General features: G+C 43.6%; 1 protein-coding gene across 2 annotated transcripts in view; it reads right to left on the reverse strand.

Moving 5' to 3' along the window:
• Positions 1-20,201, reverse strand: part of SND1 (staphylococcal nuclease and tudor domain containing 1) — a 411,286-nt gene extending 391,085 nt beyond the window's left edge. The window contains exon 1 of one of the 2 annotated variants that reach the window (XM_032304558.1): positions 19,919-20,201. In XM_032304558.1, coding sequence (XP_032160449.1) covers positions 19,919-19,996 — 78 coding nt within the window. In that variant the 5' untranslated portion in view covers positions 19,997-20,201. The remainder of the gene's footprint in view (positions 1-19,918) is intronic. The other variant, XM_032304557.1, reaches the window with a different exon arrangement.
• Between the last annotated feature and the right edge of the window lie 401 nt (positions 20,202-20,602).

Below are 20,602 nucleotides of genomic sequence, written 5' to 3' on the forward strand. Positions count from 1 at the left end.
GTACAAGCTTCTAATTAAAAAATACATAAGTCATGAAGATGTCATGTACAGCATGGCAACTACAGATAATACTGTATTGCATATTTGAAAGTTGCTAAATCTTTTTTTTTTTTTTAAAGATTTTACTTATTTACTCAAGAGCAAGCGAGAGAGAGAGAAAGTGAGAGAGAGAGAACACCAGCAGGGTGAAGGGCAGAGGAGGAGGCAGACTCCCCACTGAGCAGGGAGCCAGCCTGCGGGATCCCATCCAGGACTCCAGGATCATGACCCGAGCAGAAGGCAAACATCTAACGACCGAGCCACCCAGGCGCCCCTGCTAAGAGAAATCTTAAAAGATCACAAGAAAAAAAGTTCTGGAATTATGTATGGTGACTGAGAGTAAGCAGACTTATTATGGTGATCATTTTACACTATCCAATATCACACTGTTATGTTGTACACCTGAAACTAATATATGTTGTGTATCAGTTCTACCTTAATAATAAAAAAAAAACTGGTAGCTTACATAAAACGCCAAGGTTGTAGCTTACTCCTGCACAAATAAAGCCTCACCATGAAGGAAGTAACTCAATCTCTGGGAAGCCCATACCAGGGGTGTCTCCAGTATGACAGTCCTCTGCAGAACCAAGTCCTCGTTACTCGATGCTGAGCTCCACTGTGGTCAAGGACCCAGAGATTGAGACAATTACTCAGAAATAAGAGAAGAACTCAGGAAGAACTATATGGCAGGCAAATGTGAGCGTCATTTCACAGAAATCCATTCCAGTTGTCAAAAGAAAACTTCAAAGTGAGCGACAGTCACGTGTAAAAATTACCAAAAGAAGAAGAAGAAAAAATTAATTGACTTTAGAACATAAAAGATTATCCCTAAAGGACTCTGACCCCTCTACTGAATGGTTATGGTCAAGTACTTGGACTATAATAAAGGGAAAGAAAAATTACTGCAGTGAGCAGGGCTTTTGTTGGAGACTTCACTGTTTAAATTTAAAGTGGCCCCCAGGTGTCATCCTGAAGTGATCTTAAGCACAAAGAAAGATGCTGTGACGTGCCTTACAGAGAAAAGGTTAAATAAATTTCATTCGGGCATGAGTTATAGTGCTTTTGGTCATTAGTTCAATGTTAATGAATCAACAATATATATTAAAATAAGATGTCTTTAAACAGAAGCACATACAGAACAATCTATCTATTAGGTACCCATCACTCGATGAATATATAAGGACTAGGGACTGGCAGGAACCTAACCCTGTATCTCTTACGGGAGAGATGGTTCCGTATTCTCTCATTCACAACTTTACAGAACAGAACTACCATGAATAAGAACTATAATACATTCAGAGAAAACAATATGGCAGCTGAGGACTCTGGATGAAGGGAACGTAGAAGTGATATGTACTATCCTTGCCATGTTTAAGTAAGTTTGAAATTTTTCAGGTAAAGTTTTAAAAAAAAATTTAGGTGCTAAACATACCAGGCTGCCTTAGAGTCTTATGACAAAACAATCACTAAAACTGGATCTCACTGGTAGTTCTGAAGATGGTGGTTGGTTTGCTCCTCACCTCCCTCCCTCCCCTGCTCTATGCACACAACACTAAGAAAATGAATGTCAAGTTGTTACTGTGTTGCAAGGACATCTTTTGATGTGATCCATTCACCCCTGCACTTTCTTCCTCCAAATAAAATACAGTGCTTTCAAATCACAGAATTCAAATGTCCTCTGAGTGCACAGTTCAAAAAGGCGAACACACCCAAAAAGGGTCTCAGGTTTTAGGGAGAGTCCCTCTTTCTTCCTAGGTTAGTCAGCTGCTGGGGATTTTTAAATTTACATGTGTGATCTAATTAGGTTTTATATTCAGCAAACCAGAAACTCCTTAATGTCTCAAAAGTTCTAAAAAACAACTGATGGGAGTTCAGTTATAGTAACGGTGAACAGTGTGTGTGTGTGTGTCAGAGAGAGCGAGAGCTCACAAGCAGAGGGAGCAGCAGGCAGGGACAGAAGCAGGCTCCCCGCTGAGCAAGGAGCCTGAGGTGGGACTTGATCCTTAGGACCCTGGGATCATGACCTGAGCCAAAGGTGGACAGTTAACCTGTTGAGCCACAGATGTCCCAGTTGAGAATATTCTATAAGAGACAAGAGCACCAAACACATTTTTAGTTTCAGTGAAACCTTATAAGCGTGGCTATGGTAATCTCTTTACCCCTCAGAGTGATCCTTTTTTATTATCAAAGAGGAACAGGATTATCAAAAACAATGCCTGAGTCCCCCACGCTTATCTAGAGGGGTGTTTGAGAGATGCCAAAAGAAATTCTGTTAATATGCAAGGCACTGGATTTTCTTGGTTCTTAACAAAATCCTAAAATTTCCTCCTCCTGTCTCCCATACATCTGGCCTTCTCTACAATGCAAGTTGTCCAGATCAAAAGGGAGGACAGTAGAGTAGGATTTTCAGCAAACATGCAGAGGGGACAGGAAGAAGGGTCTCTGCAGCTAGTCACCTCCCGCTAGAAAGGACCACCCAGTTCTATCACTGCAGCCATCGCGGCTACAGACTGGAGGGAAAAACGACCCAGTTCAGTCCCATCATCTTTCAACTGAAACAAAAGAATTTTAAAAAGGCATAAGTGAGAAGGATGCACAGAAAGCCTCTGAAAAAGATTACAGACCAGCAATCACTTGAGAGCTTGTTAGAAATGCAGACACTCCAATTCTACCCAGGACCTCCAGGAGATGAATCTGCATTTCAATAAGACCCTTGAGTGATGGGTATGCACAATAAAGTTATTGACTGCCAGTCTCTTTATCCCCACCCTAACTGCCTAGCTCAGAAACATGTTCTCCAGCAAATTCAGCTTAGGTGTTTTCCTCAAAGAGGCCAACCCAATTCTCAGACTGGTTGGGATAGCCTTGCTTTATGTACTCTCTGACCACTCTGTATTTCTTCTCACAGAATACATCACAACACTAAACAGAAGAGCTGTTTACTGCTGGTTTTTCCCAAGAAGCTACAAGATCTGTGAAGACAAGGACAAGGTCTACCCTACTCATCCTCATGGCCCCAGAGCACAGAACAAGACCAGACACAAAGGAAGCATTATTTTTTTAGTAAATGAGTGGCCCTACTGTCTATAAAGCACAGTGCCAGGCTCGGGAGAGAGGGCCCAAGAACAATCAAGACATGGTCCTTGTCCTTAAACAACTCCTAGCTTAGCGGATTTCTGATGAAGCTAACAAGAGCCACAATCTCAAGAGCATGTGCCACACTCACAGCTGTTTTCCTATTTCTCTGCCAAATGACAAGCAGCCCGAAGGCCTGCCACCCACCCCCTCGGCACAACCCACAGACAAGCATGTCCTCACCTTAGTCCTCCTCCCTTCATCCAGGATTCTCCACTCCCAGAGCTCATTACCTTGCCTGGCCTTCTCTCCGCCCTCTCTAATGCAGCCCCAACTATTTTCAGCTTTGTTCCATTCACCCCTAGGAAGTTTGTGTTATTTCTGGGAACATTTTCTTCAGCCCCCTTTCCTCAGCAGTCCTCTTATTAGGAGATGTCGAATTTCCCTTGTTACCTCCTTCAAAAACTCTTAGCTAACTCATTTCTAACCACTCAATTGATTATTTCCTGTGAGCTGTCAAGTCTACTCTATTCAACAGAAACCACTCGAATCTATACCCCAGACCACAATGGAGAATCTCCCAATTAAGTGTTCAATATTCAACTGTCTTCCCACTACCCTCAGTCACTTCCTATATCCCCCAAAGGGACAATAAGCAAATACAATAATTTCTTCTACGATTACATTCTCCATGATTCTTACATTTATTCTTCCTTAATAGACAAGAATGTCTCGGTAGGCTTATACCCCAAAGCCTGTATCCAAATACCAAAGTAACAAAAATATATTTGAATGCCTTAAGTGGGAGCAACGAAACTAATGCTACTTCCTTTTTATCTTCAGAGAAATGTAAGTGGATAGGCAGAGAGCACACTGTGACAGAGAGGGAAGTGCTCAGAGAGGGCACAAGCAAGCCTGGGCTACCGCTGAGCCAGCGCACAGCAGTCTCTGACAGCCCCAGAACTCACCGTGCCCCAGCCAGACCCCAGGTGGCATCCAATGTGGCCACAAGAAACACCAAACTGTAGACTCCAGGGCTCACGTAGAGGCCCCTTCTAAGCGCTGTACATGCACAAAGCCTTACAGATGTGCTCCTGTGCCAGCTGTGAGTACAGTGAGCGATGATGACAAGGGTGGTGCCTTCTGAGTGTTTTCCACATGATTACCAAATAATGACAGACTGGAGCCTTTGTCCAAAGATTTGGTTAGGGACTCCCAGAAATTTTAAAGCCATGAAAGCACATTAAAAAGTTACTGATGTGCACCTTTTCTTAAACGCTTGAAAATACACACTCCTATAGTATTTGGCCTCAGCCTGTCTTATGGGTTCAATAACAGAGGCGGTTTTTCTGCTCACACACATTTCATCCACGTGCCCACGCTGTTCCTGCACTACTTCGTGTGGTCACGTGAGAGGGCTGAAGATCACACGCCTCTCAAACTTCCATGTCTGCACCGCAGGTGGAAGACGCGGCTCCCCAAACACGAAGGCTTCTTCTTTCTTCTCTTAAGGAAACCCAAGAAAAAGTTGTTCCTGATGACAAAAGAGGCCACCCCTCCACCCTGGAGGAACTGATGTGGGCGAAGCAGGGCTCGCTACAGCAGGGTGGAGAAGTCGGGGCCGGCACCCCGGGAGCTGGCACACGGGAGCTGGCACTCTGCGAGCTGCCCACTTCGGGCGCTACTTGGTTGTTGGGTCAGTCCAATCCTCATCCCCGACTCTGACTCTGTCCTCCTCAGCATCCTCAATGCTCAGAGGAAGGAGGGAAGTGGCCCCTTGATTCCTGATCCAGGGAGGCAGCGGCCAGAGGGCAGCTATTACCCTCCTAGCCGCCATGGCTGTAGCTGCCATCTCTGACTTCTCACAGCACTGCCGGCACAGTGGCCCAGGGTACAAAATGTCACATCACAGCCCAGTAATTAGGAGGGGAAGGAGAGCTGACACCAGATACAGCTAAATAATGCACACCAGAGACCCTGAAATACCTGAGAGAAATGAAAATTATTGCCTTTAGTAGTATTTCTCAGGTTTGCTGCCTTAAAGTCCTACGCATTCTTTTTCTTAGGACAAGCTTAAAACCAAAGGGATGCTACCTTACGGAGCACAATACTCGGTACTACTCAGAGTGAATCAACTCTAAAGAATATCTAACATATTTATTATAGTTTATATGCAGGACTGACTGTGGAACTTAAGAATGTAATTGAATTTCTAGGCTACCCATGAAAAGCATTACTTTTTTCCCTTTTTATCTTCCAGATTTGTTTGGAAACTTTTCCTATTTGAAACGTTAATGCTCAATTTTAGATGTCAAAATAAAGTACAAATCACAAATCTACCATAAACATTTCAGAGTCCTTTATTGCTATATTAATGTACCATCCCAGGATCCTTCTTACCATTAAAATCCCAGGAAAACTATCGTGGGGGAGTAAAAACTGAAGTCTCCACTCATCTAACACAGCTTGAGAACATAAGACAAGTGGTCATTCCTCTCCCACTACCTGCTGGTGCCCCAGTCTCTCCAGTCTCCACTGCGATGCACACAGATTTGCAAACCTCCTCAAGTAACTGAACAGAAGGCTAACTGGCCTATCTGGAATTCCCCGTGTCATCTTAACTGCAGGTACTGCCCAGAAAACACTGCTCCTCCATTTTATTAAAAACATCCAGGCATGCCTGGGTGGCTCCATTAAGCCTCTGCCTTCAGCCCCAGTCGTGATCCCGGGGTCCTGGGACTGAGCCCTGTATTGGGGGGGGGCGGGTCCCTGCTCAGTGGGGAGTCTGTTTCTCCTCCCTCTGTTCTTCCACATATAAATATCACTATCCGCATATAAATAAAATCATCCATAACATTGTACATATCCTATGCTAACCAAGAAGTCCAGCTCTGATTCTCCTCTCCTTTTTGGAGGTGGGGGGCAGAGGGAGTACACTCTCTAATGAATTACAAAATAAACACTTTCCTTTAAAATAAAGCACAAAAATTTCAAATCCAAGTTTATGGGCAGCTCAGATTCATGGAGCATCTTTACTCTGCATTGTGCTAACAACCACTTTCAAATACCAATTTTCTAAGTTCCTCAGATAATCTAAACCCCAAACTGCTGCTTCTCCCTACACTGGCTTTCAGCTTCTCCTGTTGATAATCAAAGAAACACATTTTCTTTGACACAAGAGTGAAAAGAGGTACTTCATTAAGAGCACTGATAACAGGAACACTTAAGAATTAAATGGAAACCAAGCTTTTCCAGCTATCAGCCCTCTGCTGTCTTGCTATGTAACGGAAAGTTAGTCCTCCAGAGCTGGAATCGCGATGACTAACAGCGAGGCAGGACGACACTGGGGCAGGGCAGGCCTACCCAGGAGCTGGGCCTGTGCCCCACAGAGAGCCTGCAGGAGGTCTCAAGAGATTCTAAAGATCTCCCAAGAGAGGAGTTTAACAAGATAACTCGGCTTTTAAGTAATAGAGGCAGCCTCCTGGCCTCTGGGCTGTGAAAGGGCTCACCTGCCAAGAGTAATAACACAAGCAATTACTGCACACAGAATAATACACTCAGCAGGATTCCAGGACTCCAGAGTCTCCCTTCAGCACAGAAGGAAAGGGAGGTAGGGAAAGAATGCATCACTTTTCATGAGGACCTAAGAGCGTCCTGTTAGGTAAGCAGATAAATTACACTTGGCGTAACGCAGTTTTGAGTTGCTGACAAAAATAAAAATGCCCCTGGTATTAAAGGCTGTAAAACAATGAATTTTCCCTCTCCTGGAACAGAATTCATCAAGTTTAAAAGTTCACTAACCTCGCATCCCAAAGACCGGAAACAAAACCTGAGAAGCCTGGCCTCTTGTTCCTTTCTCTACTACAAACTTCCAGCAACAGTCACTTTAGGCAAGCTGCCTTAACCCTGCACAGTGCAACCAGATTGCTCACAGCTGCGTCCAAGACTATCTGAGTATTCCCACCTGTACTTACCCATTTCTCCTGACTTTATATCACCCATTTTCTTCCTCTGCCTCTGTCAAGACCTGTCACTTTCACCACCTCCCCGGAAAAGGTTGTTAAAACAAACGGATCTGAAAATATCATATCTGATTTTCCAACCCATCCATTCTCCAAGAAAACCATCAGTATTTAAATTCCCAAGTTCCCCTTTCCATCACAAAACAAAGCTACCTGCCTCTATTTAATAGCAACATTTTAATGAGACTGACAACTAAAATTTCATCAGCCCAAAGCTTTACCCACAACCAAGTACACGGCCTGGGGTCTCATGCCTAGGCAGCCTTCTCTCCATTAAAGGCTTTCTTAGCCATGTGATTCTCCTGTCAAGCCATCCCAGTTGCTAGATGTACAGAAACATCTACCTTCTGTTTATAGTGGTCTCTGTGAGCTTTGTCACCCCACACTCTCCCAGATTTAACTGTTTTTACAAAGTACAGTAAACAATCATTTTACCCCTGCAATCAGGACAGTTTGAAGTGAAAAGGGTTGTTATTGATAATGATGTCAAGAAAACGGGTGTGAACAGCAACAGCCCAAGGCAGACTGGGCTGTAAACTGCCCTGTTCTTACAAAGGTACCAAGGCCAGGTAAGTAGCTGTTACTTGCCAAGAACTAATTTATGTCCTTCCCTGGGAGACTGAGGTTTTAGGGAACCAGCCCAGAGAATAAAACAAACAAATAAATTAATAAATAAATTTGGATTACTTAGTCTCCCTGAAGGATAAGGAAATAGAAAATATTTAGGGGCACCTAGGTCAATTAACATCTTACTCTTGGTTTCCACTCAGGTAATGATCTCAGAGCTGTAAGATCAAGTCCCAAATCCACTCCAGATTCAGCATGGAGTCGGCTTGAGATTCCTTCCCTCTCCCTCTGACACCCCCCTACTCACATGTACACTCTCTAAAATAAATAAATAAAATATTTAAAAAGATGTTTTAGGGGCACCTGGGTAGCTCAGTTGGTTAAATGACTGCCTTCGGCTCTGGTCATGATCCCAGGGTCCTGGGACTGAGCCCCACATCAGGCTCCCTGCTCAGTAAAGAGTCTGCTTCCACCTCTCCCTCACGTTTGCTCTCGCTCAAATAAATAAAATCTTTAAAAAAATGGTTTACATTGTAGTGAAAAGACTGTTCTAAATATGTCACCATATCAACTTTAAGTTTTGATGTGGATTTGGGTAGGGGTGGAGTTGAGACAGCAGTGATAAGGGTACTGGAGGAGGGCGATGGAAAGCAGGCTGGTCCTAAAGTGCCAGAGGATAGAGGGCTGCTGGAAGAATGGAGGCAGGGAACCAAAGGAAGTCAGAACTTTTCTCACTTGAGTTTCTGCCTAACTAGCCACTCCTGTGCCACTGAACAACTAGTATTCACACATACATACAACTGAAGTCTCTCATGCATTACCTAAATTTGTTTAATCTTTCCTAATATTAGGAAATACCTCTGAAGTTCAGAAGAGTTACACATATGCCAGGTGCACACCTTTCTGCTGGCCAGGGGTTCCCAGACTTTTAAATTTCTTTCTTTTTTTTTTTTTTTTTTAAGATTTTATTTATTTGACAGACAGAGATCACAAGGAGGCAGAGAGGCGGTGGGGGATGGGGAGCAGGCTCCCTGCTGAGCAGACAGCCCGATGTGGGGATCGATCCCAGGACCCTGAGGTCATGACCTGAGCCGAAGGCAGAGGCTGTAACCCACTGAGCCACCCAGGCACCCCAGACTTTTAAATTTCATAGACAAGTAAGATTCCCCCTGTCCCCCCCAATGAGGGGCTAACCTGTTATCTAGTTTTTATTTTTGCCAAGGATATTAAAACTGTCATCACATTATTTATAAAATACAGGCTATTTCAGCAAAGGAAAATGTATTAAGAATATTATCTCAAAACTAAAACCAGTCCTTTAAATCAAACAAGTTAAACATCACAAGACCTGCCAGGTGCCTTTCTTTATCCCGCTCATTTTGCTCAGCCAGTTCCATTTTCATCCCCATCTGACTTGAGGATTGATACAGAAACTGCTGGACTAAGACCAGCTAATGGTTGCTGAATGCTACATGCACTGGACACTGCACCAAACATTTTCCATGCATTCTCATTTAATCAGCCACAGCCCCATGAACAGCGTGCTGTTATTACACCCATTTACAGGCAAAGCTGGAACGTAACGGGGTAAAATTACCTGCCCATAGTTATATGGCGAGTAGTCAGTGAAGCTAATGACCTGAACCACAGACACTCCAGAAATCAGTTCAGTTGTGCCCCAAGACACAAGTTACGTCTGTTTCCCCAATGTGAGAGCTTGTTTAAACAAAAACAAAAACTGCTTTAAGGGGTAAATGAACCCTGTATATATCAGCATTTAATATTTATACATAAGAACTGTCCCCTTTCCAATTCTCTTCCAATGATTCCTATTAAATGAAGAAAGTTCCAGTTTGGTGGCAGGAAGACTTTAGCACACACACTTTGGCACACTCATCACTTGTTAAACTTTCTTCAGAGCCCTCCAGAAGACATGAGACCTAGCTAGAATTTAGTAATATTTTGTTTTCATTGTGTTTGTTTGTTTTAAATTTGACGCAGAGAGAGCACAAGTAGGCAGAGCAGCAGGCAGAGAGAAGGAGAAGCAGGCTCTCCACTAAGCAGGGACTCCAACACGGGCCTTGATCCCAGTACCCTGGGATCGTGACCTGAGCCGAAGGCAGCTGCTTAACCGACTGAGCCACCCAGAAGCCCCTTCACTGTGCATTATTTAAGGTACTTTCTAGTTACGGCAAGTAACAAGGCTTTTCCATTTCCAACAGTGAAATTAAGTTTTTTTTTTTTTTTAAGATTTTATTTATTTGAGAGAGAGAGAAAGAAACAAAAGCAGAATCCCCACTGAGCATGAAGCCCAAAGGGGGTCTCAATCTCAGGAACCAGAGATTGTGACCTGAACTATAAGGTAGACACTTAACAGTGAACCACCCAGGCACTCCAAATTAAGTTTGCTTTAAAAATAGTATTTCAGGGGTGCCTGGGTAGCTCAGTTGGTTAAGGGTCTGCCTTCAGCTCTGGTCATGATCCCAGGGTCCTGAGATGGAGCCCTGCATTGGGCTCCCTGCTCAGCCGGGAGCCCACTTCTCCCTCTCCCTCTCCCCCTCCCCTTGCTTGTGCACGTGTGTACTCTCTCTTGTAAATAAATTCTTTTAAAAAAATATATTTCAACTTTTAAAATAGCTGATTGCCCAAAAGATTTTCAAACTAAATAGAAGTAGAGGCGGTATTCTAGTACTAAAACCATGGTAAGGGTACGCACACATTCAGAGGCCAGGAAACATAAGGAAAGCCATTACACCAAGGCTGGGATCAACAAATGACTGAAAGGCTACCAACACTGACCACTCTGGTCCAGTCTCTCCAAACAATTCTAAAAATAGCAGGGTTTCCCCACACAGGATGTGGTAATGCTTACCACCTCCAATCCCCACCTTCTTATCCAAGAAGAAAAGCTATGTGCTAGTCAACAGAAAAAAGTCAAACCTCTCACATGACCTTGCTCCTTCTGTCATCTGTACCTGGAAAGCTGCACACTTCCTCAGTCATGGAACTCTCTAGAATCCACAGAAGGCAGCTGAAGTTAAAGAATCTACTCTCCTTTAAATACCAGGACCTTTAAACACCTTAGGGTCTTCAAACAATTAAAAAGAAGTTATTTAGTGATCCCCATGTGGTTAGGCCCTGCCCTCCAATGAAGAGATAAAGTGGTTTTCAAGGATACGCTGGAGAAACAGAACACTACCAACTGTGCAATGATTAATGAGTAATGAGATGTGAAGCTGTATTTGCCCCAATTTTACTTACGATGTTATCTGTAAGAAATAAACAGGTGAGGTGCACTCTACAACCACCAAAAACATTAAGTGATATTAAAAGATACCAGCATTGCATCCTACGGAAATGCCAACACAAGAATACAAAGATGTAAAAAAGAACACTCAGTCAGCAGTGTTTAGAATCATGAAAAACCAAAAACAGGTATCAACAAATAAATGGGTAAATAAATACACCCAAATGATGGAATACTCTTCAACCATTAAAGAATGAGGTAGGATCTATAATTATGACACAGACAGCCATGACATTTTTTTAAAAAGTTGCAGGACACATATATTATGACCCCATTTCTATTTCTTAAAGAAAAGAGGGAGAATGTATATTTCTTCATGAAAAATTTGGAAACACATTTCCTTAGGGGAATGAGAATGAATGTTAGAAAACTGAGTGATAAGGCCAGAGGGAGAGAGACTTTCGTATTTAATTTTATATACTTCTATACTATTTGAAATCCTATGAGCAGGTATTAAACCCAAAACTTAAATATTGGTCATTATTAAATTATTAAAGCTAGTAGGCATTCACCTGAACTTTTTGAAGGAATTTAGGGATGAACTAGATAACTGTTGATCAAAATGAGGATGTCACCAAGGATAAGTGACCCTTAATCAAAAGGACTTTGAAGACTTAAGAATTATGAGAAAATTTTATTTCCATATTAGACAAACTAGTGGAATAAAAAGTAAAGATGAAGACCATCAAAGAGGTCATTCAGGGTTTTACTGATATTGTTAAGAATGGGGCTTAGAAAACAGGATAGAAACAAACCAGAAGGCCCAAGTGTGTGGCTCCCAAGGACAACAAAAGCAGAAACTGAGCAGCACAGAATTTTCATGTTTGTAGATGACACTAAAGACTTCCATGGTAATCATGTGCCAAGTTATTGGCGCCAAATTATAGGAAGATCTTGGGAATCGATGCAAATAGAAGGAAAAGTGGCAGATGAGTGTTAAAATGAGCATATGGCCTGAAATCAGGCATGTAAAACAACTTCTCAGCTATCAGTTGTGACCGAAGAACAGGATCTCAGATCACTGTAAATGGACCCCTGAAGATGTGAGCCCAACGCTGAGCTACAGATTAAAAGCAATGCAAAGTGTCTGGGGGGCCATCAAAACGAACACTAAAAAGAAAGAGACTAGTATATCCTCCCCTCATAAAATTCTTCTTGTCATTTGTGTCCTGCCCCTTCAACTACACAGAGAAAAGGAGTTAAACAAGACCAGTGGGTCTCAAATGCCAATCCCTGAATTGATCCAAAATTGACTCAAAATCACCTAGGAGAGGCTTTTTTAAAAAATACAGATTCCCAGGCCATACCCACAGAGATTCTAATTCAATGCCTCTGAAAGGCTTCCAGGTGGTCCTGAAGTAAGGATCTGGTCAGGAAATCACCGGGCTGCTTCTCTCTAAATCTACTCACAGAAAGGAATTAAGAAAGCTTAACAATTAAAAAATCAACTCAAAAGAAAAGAAACCATGTGAGGAACTACCAAAAATAGATTATGATGATTCCTACACTTGCCCGTTAAATGAAGTAGAAAAGATCTGCAAAAGACAATTAGGATGACCTAAAGGAAGAAGCTTTAGCCTTGAACTGTGAAAAGCAGAGCTCAGAACCCTATCAAGTGCCCTGAGTTTACATGAAGTGGTAAACTCAGTCTCTAAACTTCTAACAGTCCCCAAAGTAAGAGCAGGACCCAGGGTAAACACTATCTCCATCAGCTATGGGTTTCCAGAATGCCCTCCTCACCCCGATCCTTCTGAAGCCCCAGGAGACGGTCAGGCTGTTTTGAAGCAGAGGTGAGATGGTAAATAAAAAACACTGCTAGCATGTTCCTCTGGGTCCCAAACAAGTACTCCCACAAGTCTATCTTGATATCACTACTGAGGTCAGGAACCCCCTGGCTCATTTCTATCCACCACCTCTAACTCACTCTGCTACCCAGTCACATAGTCTAATTCAAATTCTAACCCCCTCATCTTCTACAGTACAAAAACCACATTTCACATTTCATCTACTGTCTCAGGAAAAAAAAAAAAAAACCAAAAAACAGGCAACCGGAACAGAAAACATGTTTCATTGCGGGATAAGCAGCAATTCAAAGTGAAGCCTGCCATACGGTAGATTTCTCAGTTTTGAATCATCTTGCAATATAAGGTTTCTTATACAATCACAGCCTTTGGGGACTGTTAGAAGTTTAGAGACTGAGTTTACCACTTCATGTAAGAAAGAAAGAGTCTGAGAAGTGAAATCTCTTACCCCACATCACCCATGTGGAGAATAGCACCTCCTGGGCTAGAACTGTTTCCCCTGAATCCTAGGCCAATCTCTCTTCTCTGCCAAGCTGCTTCCCAAAGATAATATTAATAAATTAGGTTTATTAACTTCAGGCACAGATTCTCCCATCTTTTCACTTCCTCCTCTTACACAAGAGGGTGGTGTTACAAGATCATCCCAAGAAGACTACTCCATATAGAAGCTAAAGCATGTCAAAATGTGTTAAGGAGTAAGAGGGGAGATGGTGCCTTAAATCACTCATCATAAGCAAATAAAGAGAAAATGTGCCAAGCCCAGTTTATATCATAGACTGAACATCTGAAAAATGATATCCAGAGGCATCACTTAAATTTTCATTAGATTTTACCTAAGAAGTTGTTTTACTTCCTAATTTTCAAAAAATGTCAACTGAAACCACTGTTTTTCCCTAAACATTAGAGCTAAGTGTGAAAAACTTAGTTTATCATATTGAGTCTCACTGAAAGTTAAGTGAAATCCCACAACACTCCATCTGCATCAAATGTTCACAACCTGTGATTCTGCATCAATTTCTACTGTAAAAACAAAATGCATATGTCAGTCTCCCAAGAGAGGAATTAGCAACAGAAACTGGGTATCTCTCCATTTCCCAACAAGAAATAGGAGGAAAAACCACATAAGCCCCTGAAGAGTTGAATCTCTTTACTTCATGCCTTGTCCCGGAAAAGGCAATGAATTTCCTACAATACTTAGCTATGCTATTCCTTGAAGAAACAAAATAAAATAAATCCAAAGACCAGATTCCAAAGGATATCTACTGCACCCTCTCCTAGAACCACACCTGTCAGCTGGACAGCTAGTCCACACCAGTGAATACACAATAGGCCTTAGAACCTTCAACTCATTTCCCAAATATCACTCTCCAAGTGAAGTGAGGCACAGACCCCATCAAATCATTTGCTCACTTATTATACCAGTACTGATCACTACCCAGCCTCAGGAGACTCCCCTCATCGCAATAAGCCACATTATGCATGAGCTAGTTCCCTCCTGACCATTAGTTTGAGCTAGGAAGCATGCTACTTTGCTTTTCATCATGACTGTCACTAAAGCTTGCTATGTTAAAAGTGTTGCCAGAGGCCAGAGCAGCAGAACATTCCATGTAGTAATAAAATGCTAACAGAACTATAAACAACAACAAATTCTACATGCTATTTGACTCTCACTGAGCCTGCTCCTGGCATTAATCTTTTCAGCTAAGTACCCTCCACTGAAAGGTGGTGACCTTAGGAATATACAGAACTGGCTGACAGGAAGTCGAAAAACCTTAGTCTTGGCCCTTTAAGGAACATGAATATGTCCAAGAGCAAGTATTTTTTTTTTTTTAAATCAGTTTCTCACTGTTTACACTGAGTTAATGTCAGCTATCGATCTCACCAGCGTACCAGGCAGGAGAGCAACCACCTCTACTGCCCTTCTGCCATCTATCACCCCAAAACACATAACAGCAGCTCAGGTTCAAGCCATACCATTTATGTTCTGCATAAATTGAAGGAATTAAAGAGCTACTATAAAAACACTGAAGATAAACATTAGTGGGGACCCTACAGCTTTTGCACTTGCTGTTCCCTCTACCAAGAACACACTTCCCTTACAGCTGGTTCTCCGCTGTCTGTCAGATCTCAGCACAAATGCGAAGAGAAGCCTTTCCTGAACACCTTCTCTATGGGAGCCATCCCTACCCTTGCTCCCAGTCACTCTGTCTCGTTCCCCAGAAATCACTCTCTTATAATATTGTGCTTATTTCTTGTTTACCTTTTTATTGTCTGTCTCCTCTATAAATCAGAGGGGCAGGAATCTGACCTACTTTTTACCACTGTTTCTCCAATACCCACACAAAGCTTGACACAGCAGACGATCAATAAAATTTATTCAAGAAAGAAAGGAAGTACGACTGCTCATCATTCTGTATCATTAGCACATGGCAGCAGCCACTGTTAGCATGACTAGAGCCACCTGGATGCTTTCTTTTCATACAGGAAAAAAATGACAGAAAACATTTAAGATACAGTAGAAACTTAGTGCTCCTTTACTTACAATCTTGACTGAAAGCTACTATGCTCACCTGCTGAGAAGTGGGCAATTTTAAGACTACAGGGAAAAGCCTTCCATCCTATTCTACCTAGTTCTTTGCAAATGGCTCTACTAAAATACTATTATTCAGCCACCTTGTCCCTGAGTAGTAGAGTAAGAGTACTTAAGTAGGTTAGGAAAGATGTTTTTTTTTTTTTCTTTCAGTCTGCATGAGCTCAGTGCACGTAGGAAGGAGCAAATCAATGGACTACTGCTCTTTGTCCCCACTACACTCTGGAAAGACACATACTTCTTAGTTCAGAAAGCTAAGAAACAGCTAGCTATAATAATGTAAATTACAGGTATCAATTCCTACAAGCTGCATACTGGAAAAATTTCCACTAAGCCACTCACCAGGAAGTCTACATTCCACTTTAGAACAACCTGGCAGCACAATTCCTGGTGAAGGAGGAAACTGTGGCCATCTCCTCCTTTTGATGCCCCTGTGCCTTAGCCACCCAGCGAGAATCATGGTTCTTAGCCTAAAACCAAAGACTGGCAGAGCGATTCCTTTCTTCTTTAGTCAAGTAAATGGAGCAGGGTGAAAATGAACGGAGATTTGGCATTGTCCTCCCTTTGGCCTTTCACACCATAAGCAGGGTAAGATATGCTGCTTCCATCAGCTGCTTCTGATAAGCACAAAAGATTCAAGAACTGTGGCAGACTCATTCTGCTGTCCTAAAAGCAACCCATGTGACTCCTGCTTGAGAAGACACAGGCAAACACACAGAGTTAGAATGGAAACGTTAGAGTGAAAAGACAGAGAAAAGGGCTCAAGCCCCAAAGCAGAAAGTGAATCAGGTGTGTAAGACGGGAGAAAACAGCCATCTCGAAGTAGGGGCTAAGTGGAGCGACCAAATTCTACACCAAGTACCCCAAGACTTCTCACAGTCACATCTATTTAACATGTGCTGATAATAATCTATTGCAGCTAAAGAAAGCCTAGCAAATTATTCAAAAAAAAAAAAAAATCCAGAGTTAGAATCTTTCAGGGTTTTGAGAAAATAGTATCTCATTTGACGGGGACATTCACTTTTCCAGGTTATATTTTCTCTGCCCACACACTTGCCAGTCTCATCCCAACTCAGGAAATATAAATCCACCTTCAGTTTTTCCATCATCCTCACTGCCTTTGCAGTAACAGAACAGCTCCAAAATGCTTGTGTCAACTTACTGCCCACTTCCTCCTTAAACACATTCCAGAACCAACTCTGTTTCTGTCCCTTTGCTCCCACTCTCAAAAGCAGACACAGTCTCTATCGTCACCATCATTTCTTTTAAACTGGTCAAATGCAAAGGCTTTTTACAACTTGATTTCTTTTTTTTTTTTTTTTAAGATTTTATTTATTTGAGAGAGAAAGTGAGAGTAAGAGAGCATGAGGGGAAGAAGGTCAGAGGGAGAAGCAGACCCCCTGTGGAGCTGGGAGCCTGATGCAGGACTTGAACCTGGGACACCAGGATCGTGACCTGAGAGGAAGGCAGTTGCTTAACCAACTGAGCCACCCAGGCGCCCTGCAACTTGATTTCTGAGTTCTTTCTTCTTTAACCTTAAAAAGAACACAGGACTTACTAGAATTAGAAGGTAGAGACTAGAAGAAACTTGCACCTTCCATGGCTCTATAACCCGATTTTTGCCCCCCAAAAGAGGAAGGACGATTCCTCTTCACGGCAGCAGAGCTCATACCTATACCGTTTCAGATCGGCAGCTCAGCCTGAGTCCAGACAATTATGGAGGGCTCCCCTGAAAAGCACAAGGCTGATTAGTCAGTGTTCCAGGTTCTACCCCTCTCCCTAAAGGCAGTAACTATTTTCCAATTCACAAGACTATTTCCTTCACAGTTTCCTGTCACAGAACTCCATTTTCATTTGTACAGTTCTTACGAAGCAGTTCCTAGAACCACTGGAAATGATTACTCTCCAGGAAAATACAACTTCGCTTAGCAGAAGAGCTTCACACAGAGCAATTTGCCAGTGGTCGATTCTTCATTCCAAACAAGGCTTCTGCTCCTGGCACAGATCTGCCTGTTGCCCTGTAGTTCACCTGGCTTCCCTCCTTTAACCCCTACCACCAACTCACCCACCTATCTATTTGGTCACAGAAAAGAATAGCAGAATAGACTTTTTGGTGGCTGAATTTTCTTGTGAGAGTGTGTGTGTGTGTTTAAATTTTTAATTTATTTGAGAGAGAGAGAGCACAAGCTAGGGAAGAGGCAGAGGAGTGAGAAAGATAGGCTCCCAGCGAGTAGTGAGCTGGATGCAGGGCTCAAGCCCAGGACCCTAGAATCATGACCTGAGCCAAAGGCAGATGCTTAACTGACTGAGCACCTCTCTAACCTGGTGCCCCACAAGGGCTGAATTTTAAAAGCTTCCTCCCAGATTCAAATGTGTCTTCAACACCACACTCCTATGCATATAATGACCATAAGCACCAAATGAAGTCACTCACCGCAATAACAGCTCCAGGATAAGACAAGGAGTAACATCTAATCTTTCCTCAACTTGATTACAGTCAGCTTCACTTTCCTGCAATTTTGTGGTCACGCATCACTGGCCCCACCCTCTACTAAAGTCATGCCCTGGAGGCAGAAGCAGCATAGCATGATGTCCAAGAGCACATGCTGTGGCAGACAGACCTGGGTTCAAGCCCCAGCTCTGGCTCTTACTGCCAGTGAACGTGCCTGTCCTTGGGTGAACTTTTCTTTCTAAACCTTAGATTACACATCTGTAAACTGTAACCAATAATACTACCTACTTGTTAGGTGTTATAAGTGAGTGAATACAAACAAAATACTCAACACAGGACACGACCCTTAATAAGTGATTGTTGATATTGAGTATCCATGGGGGTAATCTGTGGGCACGGTCACCTCATAGAATCCAGATGCCCTGGAAGCCTTTAGCATTAATATAAGCAAAAATATATCCAGCCTCATTCCACTCCTACCCCACAAATGAGGGGGACCTTTAAGAAAAATTCAAGCCTTAGTGAAGGAAAAAATTCAGAAAGATCCACTCAATGGTGCCAGTCCCACTACCCTACCACCAAGCGATGCTGTGCTCTTATGGTGAAGGGAAAGCTCAGTGCAAATGAAAAAACTGACGTAAAAGAAGCTACTCATGGGACAGATCAAGATCCAAAGAGGCAAAAATATGTGGACCTTGGAAATTCCCTTCTTCCTCAGCTTCTAATAAATTCTGACTTTCCATTTACGCATAAAGGAAAAAGCAATACTGAAAACCCTGGGAATCTCACCTGATGAGAATATTACTTAAGAAATGAATACATGAGAATTAGGCTGGAGGAAAAAAAAATATCTCAAAAATTTACACACACACACAAGCTAAAGAACATTTTCACCCTGACAGACAATGAGCCAAGAAAATAGAATGTGTTTTAAACTTCCTGCAACTGCAACTGCAAAAAAAAACAAAAACAAAAAAAAAAACCTGTGGGAACTTTGAGAGAAAATGTCATAAAGGGTATTTGCTGTTCCAGAAGAAAGTTAGTATTGAGGTCTGAAATGTCCCAAAGTCTATTAGGTGTAGTGGGAAGGAAAGGACATGTTCCTGTTAACAGGAAAATCTGTTAACAACCAAGAAATGTCAAGTTCCAAGATCTGGGAGGGTTCAGGGGAGAACAGAGGTGACAAGGGATAAAGAGAATTTATACTACAAAACTACCAGGGAGCCAGAGGGTAAATTTTTAAAAAATTAGTCTGGCAGGGTTTTAAATTCAAAATTCAAGAATGTAGGGAGTGAGGGGATATAAAATCAGGCAGAATCTAGTGTTGGGGCCGTGGACTGGGAATCGGAACACTTGGGCCCCGGTCCTGGCCCCGTTCCAAGCCACCACGTGATGACCTTAGACAAGTCACTGCCCTCTTCAAACCAGTCTCCTTATGTTTAAGGGGTGAGGAAACAATAACGATCGCTAAAATTCCTACTGGCCTACTACTTAAGGGCCAAAAGGAGAGAGAGAACAAATAGTAAGAGCTTACAGGACTACACACTTAACAGAAGAGGTGGAGAGAAAAGGAATATGAGGGTCAAAGAGCGAGAAAACTTGGTAGTAAGTAAGTGAGCGTCAGTGGAAACTGAAAAGCTTCAAGATGGCCAAATGCGCTTAGTTTCAGGGAAGTGCGGATGTCAGGATCTCGAAAAGCTGCACACCGCTCAGCAGATGTCAAAATGGACAGAAGAACGGGGGGATGGGAAGGCAGATAGAAACTTAGGATCTCCGTTAATCAATCAAGTCACCGATCTGTCCTGGTAAACAGCAGATCTGAGTGCCGCGACCAAGGAAATCACTGCGACCCCTGGTGCCAGGGTGTCCGGGAAGCAAAGTACCAAGGGGATTCCGTGTTGGATACCGTCTAGGAAAGGAATTCCAAGAATGGGTGAAAAGTAAGGAAAGAGAGGAAAGGGGATCTGGGAGACCATGCAGACTGGCGGAAGGGGAAGAGGAGCCAGCGTCAAAAACCCGCCCGGAGGTGGGCGGTGGGGTCAGTGTCCCGGGCCCCGCTCTCACCATCTTGACGATGCCCCGCTGCACGGTGGGGACCGCGGGTCCCCCGGAGGTGCCGCCGCTCTGCGCGGAGGAGGCCATGTGTGGAGAAGGAAAGGCAGCAAATAAGACGGTGGGCCGGCTTGGAGCTGTCAGTGTGGGTGTCGGTGTTGGTGGGAGGCCGCCGCTGCAGTGAGCTGGCAAGCGACGGGTTTCGGGCAATGGACGGCACGGACTCTCCGGGCGCTCACGAGAGCAGCAGCGGGACTGGGAGCGAAAGAGGAGACGCGTTCTCCGCCGCCGCCACACGTTCTACTCGCCGCGCAAGCGTGCCAGAGCGCCACCGCCCTCTAGCCAATTAGTGCCTAGAGCCCGCCGGACCTCAAACCAATAGGCACCCTGCTAGCGGAGCCCCGCCCTTTAGTCAAATAAGGGGAGATATGCTCCAGGAAGCGCTGAAAGAGCTGATTTGCAGTGACGGGCTAAGTATGGGGCGGGACTTCCGGGGCAGCCGTAGTAGGTAGTGTCGGGAGGTGTAGTGGGAAGGAAAGGACACGTCAGCATCTGGCCGCGGGGCGCGGGGGGCCATGGGAGCCCCGAGGGCGGGGCCAGCCTCGCCCTCCGTTCTGGCCCCGCCTACTGCGCTCCGCCCCGCGGGCCACCGGGAAGCCCACGTGGACTGCGGCGGTTCTGAAGGACTCACCCGGA

This window comes from Mustela erminea, chromosome 11 (genome assembly GCF_009829155.1).
Source record: "Mustela erminea isolate mMusErm1 chromosome 11, mMusErm1.Pri, whole genome shotgun sequence".
Lineage (NCBI taxonomy): Eukaryota > Metazoa > Chordata > Mammalia > Carnivora > Mustelidae > Mustela > Mustela erminea.